The following is a 10,165-nucleotide window of genomic DNA, read 5'->3' on the forward strand; positions in this document are numbered from 1 at the left end:
CCCACCCTTCACTACCCAGAGGAGTCTCAGAGCAGCTTACAAACTCCTTTCCCTTCCCCCCCCCCACAACAGACACCCTGTGAGATAGGTGGGGCTGAGAGAGCTCTTGACAGAAACTGCTCTTTTTCAAGAGCAGCTGTGCCAGAACTATGGCTTGCCCAAGGTCATCCAGCAGGTGCAAGTGGAGGAGTGGGGAATCAAACCCGGTTCTCCCAGATTAGAGTCCGCGCACTTAACCACTACACCAAACTGGCTCTCAATACCAGGTGCCATCAGGAGGTCCAGCAGTGGGGCCAGGACCATACCTCCATCCTATTTCTTGGGGACAGCAGGTGGCCTGCGGAAACGCTGCTCTGGATCTAAGCCCATATAATTGACTAGATCCCTTAAAATAAAATGAAAATAAGATGCTGACATCCCAGCAACCCTGCATCATTCAGTGTAGTGTTGTTCGACTGTTCAGTGCATGCTAAGATATACGTTGGAGTGGGGCAAATTGCCTAGGGCAGCCAAAAATCCTGGATCAACACAGTTTAATGATGCCACGTGGCTACCATTCAAGGGCCTGCCCTGTCAACTGAATCTCTGTCTTCCACCTGAAATTGTTTTGTTTTTTAGTTGTTGAAAAGTAAAATGGACTGGGGTTGGGGTATGTGTGTGTTTTCCATCAAGTCACAGCTGACTTATGGCGACTCTGTAGGTTCAACTGAATCTCTTGTCTTCCACCTGAAATTGTTTTTTTTTTTTACTTGTTTGAAAATAAAATGGACTGGGGTTGGGGGGGGGGGTGTTTTCCATCAAGTCACAGCTGACTTATGGCGACTCTGTAGAGTTTTCAAGGCAAGAGACGTTCAGAGGTGGTTTGCCATTTGCCTGCCTCTGCGTCACGACCCTGGCATTCCTAGGAGGTCTCCCATCCAAATAGTAGCCAGGGCCTACCCTGCTTAGCTTCTGACTGTTCCAATACTAGCATTCCCAGGTCCGGGCAAATGGACTGTGGGGTAAAAAAAACCTCCCAGCAACCTATCACTCATATACCATGTGGCTACCATTTAAGGGCCTGCCCTTAAACCTTCCTGGAGGTTTTTTTTTTCATCTTCTGGGCATGGAACAGTGGTCACTGTGTGTGTCTGTGGGGGGGGGGGATTTGTGAATTCCCTGCTTTGTGCAGCGGTTGGACTAGATGACCCTGGAGGTCCCTTCCAACTCTGTGATTCTGTGATTCCTACCCAGTGGGCAGAATTTTAGCTGGAAAGAAAGCTCTAAACTTCACCTGTTGGAGTGGGTAGTATACAGGCTGCTGGCGTCCATAGCCAGGCAGAGAGATCTTGAAACAGCATCGTGTGTGCAAAGTTGGATATCATGGTCCAAAAGGAGGGGTTTGTGGCTCAGTGGTAGACCACCTGCTCGGCATGCAGAAGGTCCCAGGTTCAATCCAAAGCACCTCCAGTTAAAAGGACCAGGTAGCAGGTGATGAGAAAGACCTCTGCCTGAGATCCTGGAAAGCCACCACCAGTCTGAGTAGACAATACTGACCGTGATGGACGAAGGGACTGATTCAGACTGCTCTGTGCAGGCCCCATAAAGGCCAGCCAGATTTCAGACTGTAGAGACTTGTCATACGGTGGACACTTGGAAATGAAATAAATAAATGGTACAGGGACTACCATTCACATTCTGTAGCGTCCTGGCATGTGCTGCAGGCCCTTGATTGGACCTTTAAGATGGAAGACCTGTGATAACTAGGATTTTACATTCAGGTGGGTAGCCATGCTGGTCTGAAGCAGCAGAACAAAGTTTATTAGTTTATTTATTATTCAAATTTGTACCCCGCCCTCCCCGCAATGCAGGCTCAGGGCGGCTCACAAACAATACATAATACATAAATACAGTTAAAAATGACATAAAATCATATAAAAACAATTCCATTGTTATTACTGTTACATAAAGTGCTGCAGTTGATTATTCAAGATGGCTTAACTCTCTGAAAGCCATTCTGCTCTGGATCTCCCTGAAGCACAAGTTAGATGTTAGATGTTAGGTTCCAAGATGTCAAGAGCCAGGGCTCTATGATAGTGGCGGTTCCCTAACTGAAAGCTTATACCTTCAATAAAACTTCGTTGGTCTTAAAGGCACCACTGGACTCAAAATTGGTTCAGGATGATTTCACATGCTAAGTTTGTATCGTCCTGGGTTCCTAGCTCTAGGGCATGACAATACTGGAATCCAGGTTGTCAGGATGGGGTTGTTTTTTTGTTGTTGTTATTTTTGTATTTGTGTGTGTGCGCACACGTGTGTGCGTTTGCACCTGGAAGTCATGTTGACCTCTAGTGACTGACCCCTACTGGGGGGCCTGGAGGATATTCAGAGAGGTGGCTGAAGAAAGCCTGCCTCTGTCCTCTCAGCTTGGTATTCCAACGAGGTCTCCCATCCAGGTACTAACCACCGCCGACCCTGCTTAGCTTCCCAGATCTGATGAGATCGGGCTTGCCTGGGGTATCCAGGTCAGGTCAGGATGGTGGATTCTTGAGAGCACTCCCTTGTGGCCCCCAGTGGCTATAAGTGCACTACAGAGCCTTAAGCTTTGCAAGCAGTTTCCAGCAGGGAACTGCTTCTGGCTATTGATACGCCAACAACATAACTACTGGGTTTGCCGGTGGTCTCTTTATACTGCTGCTGCTGCCGGAATGCGTGCGGGGGTTCTCGACTGGCATGATCTCCATCTGGTGACGGCTGATTCATTACGCGCACCAGTGGCTCAGAGCATCAAGTGCCACAGGGGACTGGCACCTTGAAAAATCATCTGTCGAAAAGAAATACCAAACAGAGCTACAGACCTCCAGTTATGGTAACAGTTTTCTGAACGACAGATGTTGAATAACAAATTGTAATTTTATCTTTGTTTAATATTTTGTATCTGACCAAAAAAAAAATCAAGCAGGATGTGTGTTGCTTCTGGCATCCAGATAAATTAAGAAATTCCTTAGGCATGTCTTGTTAATGCAAGTAATCATATCAAGAGAATCAGTTTTTTTGCTTTTATATCGGCATATGGATTTGTCTAGTGGGAGTTCTTTTAAAAGTTAATGGTTAGGTAGTTTCTTTTAGCGGTATCCTCGTGAAACTGTCTCATACATCCCAGGGGGTAGCCCATGTTTGTCTGCAGTAGAACAGCTGGGTTTGAGTCCTGTAGCACCTTAGAGTCCAACTAGATATGAGCTTTCGAGAGTCAAAAAAGAGTCAAAAGAGCTTTGACTCTTGACAGCTGAAACGAAACTTTTGTTTGGTTCCTAAAGTGCTACTGGACTCAGATCTAGCTGTATAATATGTTTATTAGCCAAGTATGGTACCCTGTGTAGATAAGCACACAGGGCCAAGGTAGACAATTTTTATAAGAAGAAGAAGAGGTTGGATTTATACCCCGCCCTTCACTGGGAGTCTCAGAGTGGCTTACAGTCTCCTGCCCTTCCTCTCCCCACAACAGACACCCTGTGAGGTAGGTGGGGCTGAGAGAGCTCTTTCAAGGACTGCCCTTGAGAGAACCACTCTGAGAGAACTTGTGACTGACCCAAGGTCACACCAGCAGCTGCATGTGGAGGAGTGGGGGCTCAAACCCGGTTCTCCCAGATTAGAATCCGCGCTCCTAACCACTGCACCAAACTGGCTTTCTATAAACTATGGGGAAGCCTCTGATTTGCAGAACAACACAAAAAGCTTTTCTAAAAGCAGGAGAGTAGGATCCCCCCCCACACACACACAAGTCACAAACACATCGGGTAGCATCGTAGTAGCAATCCTAAATAGCAGTTGGGGAGAGTAGAGGGGGTGAGAGGGGAGAAATGACACGGGCAGCGAGGAGTGGGGAGAAGAGCTGGGGAAAGAGGGAAACAGAGAGGCTGGTGAGCTGGAGACAGTGACTGAGGAAGGATGGAAAGGGCGGTCAGGACAGGAAGTTCAGGGAAGTGCAAGGAGATTGGGGGGGGGCTGGGACGGAGGGCAGGGACTGTGGCTCAGAGGCAGAGCCTCTGCTTGGCCTGCAGAAGGGCCCAGCTTCGATCCTCAGAATCGACAGTTAAAGGATCAGAAGGTAGCGGATGTGAAAGAGCTTGACCCGAGGCCCTGTCTGAGGAGACAGCATGAGACCTCGATGGACCGACGCTCTGATTTGGTGTATGGCTGCCCCATCTGTTCGTGTGTGTGTGTTCAGGCAGCATGAGGGAGGAAATTCCCCTGGCAATCCGTCTTCATGGGCCCCTTCGCCGTTGAGCACAGTGGGTTCTAAAAAGTCTAGTGGGCATGCGGAGGGATTCCTCAGGTTTGCAGAAAAATCCATCAGTTGGTTTTTTTTAAGGCAAGGGTGTGGTAAAATGTCCCCCACAAATGGACAGTCCTGACCAAGATCTAGTGAAACCCTGTGAGATCGTGGATGGCACTACCCCGTCGCTGGACAAGGAATGAAAGAGCTTAATAGAGGGGCCCGGGGAGAGGAAATGGAAGTGGTGGCAGCAAAAGGGAGAGAGCACAGTGGTGGGTGGGGGGGAGGAAGCGGTTGGGATGGGAGAGGGGGCCAGTGGGGGAGCAGGAAGAGGCGATGAAAGTGGGAGGGGTGGAGAGAGAAAAGAAAAGGCTCTTGTTGGGGGAAAGGGGAGAAAGGAGGGAAAGGGGGCTAGGGGGGTAGTGGGGAAAGAGAGAGGGCAGAAAGATTGGGAGGCAGTGGGGAGTGGGTGGTATTTCCCTCCCCCAGGAGTCTTATGCAACCCCGCTTGCATTTTGTACTATTTGCTTGTTGATTCCTGTATCAGCGCCTTCCATTGGAGATTGCATCATACCTTGTAAACTGCATTCTATTAGCACTACCTTGGGGGGGGGTGTGTTCAGCTTCCACTTTAATTTGTTGTACAATTTATGCTGATTTGTTCAACGCCGGTAGCTTTTGTGCTCCTTGATGCTGTTGATGGTTTAACACAAATCTCTCTTCATTTACAGGACGAGTTCGACCCGTTCATGGGAAGTTCTGCTTCAAGAAGAAACAGACGATAATTTCACAGTCCATTGTACAGAAGGATAATGGGGGGGGAAAGGGAGCACAGATCTTCCCCGTATTCTCTGAAGGAATCATAAGAGATATTCAGCGCTTCCCAAACCATTTTGCTGTTAAGTTGCATGTTTGCTTTGAAATGTTTTGCTTCCATCACGGACGATTAGTTGTTACGGAACCTGTCTATGCAGTTACCACTTGAAGGGCTTGAGAATACTCTCTGGAAATTACCGTCTCCAATAGCAGAACCTATTTTTTTAAGAGAAGAAAATCTGTCAAGAAGACAACTAGGTATCTTTTTTCCTGTCGCACAGAAACGTTAAACTTCTTAGTATTATGGGAGAGTGAATCAGAACTGTATATGTAACATAGTTCAGAAATAGTGGCAACCTATAGGGTTAAATTCTACAGAGGGTTCCCCCAAAACGAAGAGAGGGCATGATATATTATTTTTCCTTCCCGCTGCCCTTGGGGAGTGCCCCGGGGGCACCATTTTGGGAGGCTATTTCGGACTGCAGCAGGAGGGAAGAGGCGAGGAAAATCCATTTCACTGGTGGACATGATGTGTGGGATCCAAGCCAATATGTGAAAGAGCCACAAGGGACCTTTGGGCTCACATGCTGCCCCTCCCCTCCCCCTTTTGTCACAAATCATGGTTTGCTAGCACATCCAAACCAGCAGGCTACAGTTCACGCTTTCCCTATAAACCATTGTTTGTAGTCTTATTTGTCATTTTGGATGTAGTTGGCCAGCTGCTGTTTGTTGCAGAAGCCAACTCCTTATTGGCTGCCCCGCGGGAAGGGAGGGGGCATGGGCTTGCGCATCCGCAGGTTCATCTGCACAGCGGCAAACACTGGTTTGCTCTTTATATCTGAACCATGCCTGGATGTGTGAACGGGCAACATCCTTGCTGCCCACGCCCGACACGTTTTAGTCAGGGAAAAGGGATTTTGTATCACTTTAAAACGATTCCAAAGGCCATATCGATAGAACTCCCATCTGTCTCTGTCGTGAATTTTTTTTTGTTGCCTCCTGTAAGAGGAGCCTGCAAAGTGTTTGGATAGAATGTCTGATTTTTCTCATGAAGTCATTTACGACCTTTTGAAGCACTTTTTTGGCGCAAAGGCCTACACATACGCAGAGCATATACATGTAGCTGTAGGACTATGGATGCACAGAAGTGTTCCTCTAGGAATCCCAACGGTAGGCGATCTTCGTTGAGCGAATACTGGTTGGATGTCTGCAGTTAAAAGCTGGCGTGAGTTTTACGGTTGTGGATCAAAAGCAGTTCATTGAGAAGATGGTACATACATGCCGGTACTCAACGACTATTTCTTATTTCAGGTACCTGTGCTTTGTTCCACGTCCCAAATAGCCTCCATTGTTTCAATAACTTGGGGAAAAAGCAGTATAACAAGGGACTTACCTGAAGATCAATTCAACATTTCCAACCCTTTGTAGTGGATCAGCTTGAAGTGATATGATATATTTTCATATGGAAAGTCCATGTTGTATTTTTATAGATATTTTAACCATCTTGGGGGGGGGGAAACGAGGAATGTTACATGTGTGTGCAAAAGGCTGGTGGTTTTCTGAATTTTTTATATTTCTCCTGTGTTATTTGATCAAGATTTCTGTGTGTTTTAGAATATTCAGGAATGTTGGTTTGTTTTGATTCAACAAGGAAGCATATTAGAGGCCCTGGAGGTTGCAATAAGAAGAAATGGGCAGTAGCGGTTGTGTCTAAAATAAGGCGCCTTGTCTTTGGATTCTTCTGGGTCGTTTTCGTTTTCTGAATCCTGATAACTCTTCCTAGTCTTAATGTTTTGGTTTTCCCTTGCCTATTATACGTAGCAGCTGGACTATAGACAAGTGTCAGGTTCTGTCACCCTGTGTGCAGCCATTCTGAGAACATTCAAAGGAGAAGCCAGGACGCTAGTAAAATTTCCATTGCCAAATACCCAGAAGGGAGAGAAAACTGCCCCACAGCCAGAGAAGGCTTTACTTACTGGAGTGGGTCAAGGGTCCATATGGAAACTGATTAATATTGGGTTGCCTGCTGGAGATGGGGGATACCGCATTCCTACCTACATAGCACAAAATGGCAGTTTCAAAATGGGAGTCGGTTTCCATGTGTATCAAAACGAATCATAAGTCTTTGGTTCCTGACAGATACGTGAGTTGGGCCCTTATTGACAGATAGGAGGTCATGGGTGCAAAAATACTTTCTTCTAGCTGTGCTTGATTTACTCTTCAACCTGAATAACGCTAAGTGTTTTTTTCTCACCCTTGTCTAGAAGTAAAGAGGTCTACAAGGATCACAATCTATTATGGTTTACTAGGTGTGATTTTAATGTTTTCCCTTCTAAAGACTGCTTTATATGCAGTCTTTATATGCAGTCCTTCGACCACGGACGCTGCATGCAAGTTGTGTGTATGTTTTTCATATATAAAGGCGTCTGGCTTATTAAAACCCAACACTTACGACTGGCTGTGTAAATGAATAAAAATGCTTACAAATTTATTCCATTCACCTTTTAAAATGTCTGCTTTCTTAATGGAAAGGACCTGTTGATCCTAGGTACGAAGGTTTTAACAAGGAGACAGCCATGCCTGTGGGAATGTGGTATGCTGATGGACATTGTGGGTAACGGATGGGCATTTGCTGGAGTCCACAGACTGTCGCTAGCGAGCCCCATCACAGTCTTCCTTGCTGACACACACCTGTGAGCAATGGCCCCCTATTCACTCTAGCCACGGGGATCTTACAAGCACTGATTTCATAAACATGCAACAAGAGCAAATGGCTCGGATCCTGTGAACCACTCTTACAGTTAGGAAGTTTCTCCTGATATTTAGCCGGTAATGACTCCCTTGTAATTTCCACCCATTAGATCTAGTCATGCGATCCGGAGCAAGAGAGAATAGATCCGCTCCATCTTTTACATGACAGCCCTTCAAATGCTTGAAGACTACACTCATGTCCCCTCTAAGCCTTCTCTTTCCCAGGCTAAACAGACCCAACTCTTTCAGCCTTTCCTCATAAGACTTGGATTCCAACCCTCTCACCGTCTTGGTTGCCCTCTTCTGGTCACGCTTGAGCTTGTCAATATCCTTCCTAAAATGTGCCCAAGATTGGACACAGTACTCCAAGTGAGGCCTGCTCATAGCAGAATAGAGTGGTACTACCACCTCCTGTGATCTGGACACAATGCTTCTGTTAATGCATCCTGAGATTGCATTAGCTTTCTTCACAGCCACATCGCACTGTAAGCTCATGTTTAACTTGTGATCAACCAGAACACCTGGATCCTTTTCACATGTGCTGCTGTCAAGCCAAGTCCCTCCCATTCTAAATCTGTGCCTTTGATTTTTTGTACCTAAGTGTACAAAATGCTGGGAAAGATTGAAGGTCAAATAAGACGGGGACGGCAAAGGATGAGATGGTTAGACAGTGTCATCGATGCAATGAACATGAAATTGAGCCAACTTCAGAGGACGGCGGAAGACAGGAGGGCTTGGCGGGAGATGGTCCATGGGGTCGCGAAGAGTCGGACTCGACTGTGCGACTGAACAACAACAAAGTGTAGGACTTTGCACTTCTCTCTCTTGAGCGCTGGGACCACCTTAGGAAAGTGTGAATATTGACTTACAGGCCAAGTGCTTTAGATTGAGGTGGAAGCTGCTGAAGTTGTGTAGTTCCCCCACCCACCCGATATTAACCTCTTTTCAAGTAGACAGCCACCTCGAAGGCTTGAGTGCTCCTGCACAAAGCGAAAAACTGGCCTGCAGCTCACTCAAAAGCATGCTTCTTAATTAGATTGTCAAGCTGAGTAGCCAGCATCACAAACTGACCAGCTAATTAGCTGAGGCCATTCAGCATCGAGGGAAAAGGAACAAAACATGAGAGTAATGGATGGGTTCTCTTTTTCCTTGGTGTACGGCTTGGACGGGTGGGTGGGGGGAGGCGAGTACGGGAGCAGACAATAGACGGGAGAGGGGAGCGAGTTTAAACTACACGTCAGAGTAGAAATCTGTGTAAACCAATCGGCAGTTTCTAGTTCTCCAAGCTTCTCAAGAGACAATTTGCTGACACGCTGTGCGAAATGTGCCTTGATTGTGTGGCAGACCTATGAAGATGCAGCAATCCGCTGTGGCATCCAGTGGTATTTTAGCTTGAGGCTTTCTAGATCTCATTCACAATCCTAAACATTGCCTCTCCTAAGCAAGACACCTGGCATTATGTGTCTTGTCAACTTGGCGAATGATGCTCGGTGTTAGAGAGAGGGACTTCTGACTTTGAAAAAAGGGGCGTGATCCTCCCCCCCTCCCCCCAGCAATGGTTACTTATTATATGTGGCTCTTCTCCCCTTACTTGGCGACTGCTCTTGAGAGATCAGTGGTGTTCAACGGAAGTTTTGGAAGATCTGTTGAAATACCGAACGTCTCTAATTTCTTTTCTTGGACAAATTATACCCTTGCCGACTGGCAGAGTTTTTTGGACGGGAGAAAGTACGGGGCTGGATCCCAAAATATTTTGGTGAAGATCTTTCTCATTGTGGCATACTCCTTTATCATCGTATTCTCTCTGTTTGGCAACGTCTTGGTCTGTCATGTCGTGATCAAAAACAAACGGATGCACTTCGCAACCAGCCTTTTCATTGCGAACCTCGCCGTAGCAGACCTCATGATCACTTTTCTCAATACTCCGTTTACTTTGGTAAGGATATTGGGGAACTGGATAGCTCTGATTTCTAAGATGACCTAAGAAGTGCATGCTCGCATCTGACTCTTTTGTTTACTGTATAGATGGGTAACACTCTCATGCCTGTCAACATTCTCTCTTTGTAGGGCTCTTTTTAACAAACTTATGGGACAATGCAATAATTAAAAAATTAAATGTAATGTACTGGTCCGTTAGGTGCGTTAAAACTAACGGAGTGATAGTCGAAAGGAAGCTAGTGCAGTGTTGAGATCTTCAAGAAAAGAGGTGTGTTAACTCTTAACTGTTTATGCCACCATAAACCAGTTATATTCTGTGTTGCTGAACTTTTTTTGTTTGTTTTCATCATAGGAAGGCTGAAGGCACTGGGCACAATCCACTGGTGGTGCTGAATTGAAAAGGGG

General features: G+C 46.4%; 2 protein-coding genes across 2 annotated transcripts in view; both read left to right on the top strand.

The window, feature by feature from the left end:
* Window positions 1-7,526, top strand: part of MRE11A (MRE11 homolog A, double strand break repair nuclease) — a 48,351-nt gene extending 40,825 nt beyond the window's left edge. Inside the window, exon 19 of the mRNA XM_015410290.1 lies at window positions 4,987-7,526. Within this exon, the coding sequence (XP_015265776.1) occupies window positions 4,987-5,040 (54 nt within the window). The 3' untranslated portion in view covers window positions 5,041-7,526. The remainder of the gene's footprint in view (window positions 1-4,986) is intronic.
* Window positions 7,527-9,377: 1,851 nt separating this feature from the next.
* Window positions 9,378-10,165, top strand: part of GPR83 (G protein-coupled receptor 83) — an 8,497-nt gene continuing 7,709 nt past the window's right edge. Inside the window, exon 1 of the mRNA XM_015410285.1 lies at window positions 9,378-9,758. Within this exon, the coding sequence (XP_015265771.1) occupies window positions 9,378-9,758 (381 nt within the window). The remainder of the gene's footprint in view (window positions 9,759-10,165) is intronic.

The sequence above is a fragment of the Gekko japonicus genome, unplaced genomic scaffold, assembly GCF_001447785.1.
Source record: "Gekko japonicus isolate JY-2015 unplaced genomic scaffold, Gekko_japonicus_V1.1 scaffold1306, whole genome shotgun sequence".
NCBI classification, from domain to species: Eukaryota; Metazoa; Chordata; class Lepidosauria; order Squamata; family Gekkonidae; genus Gekko; species Gekko japonicus.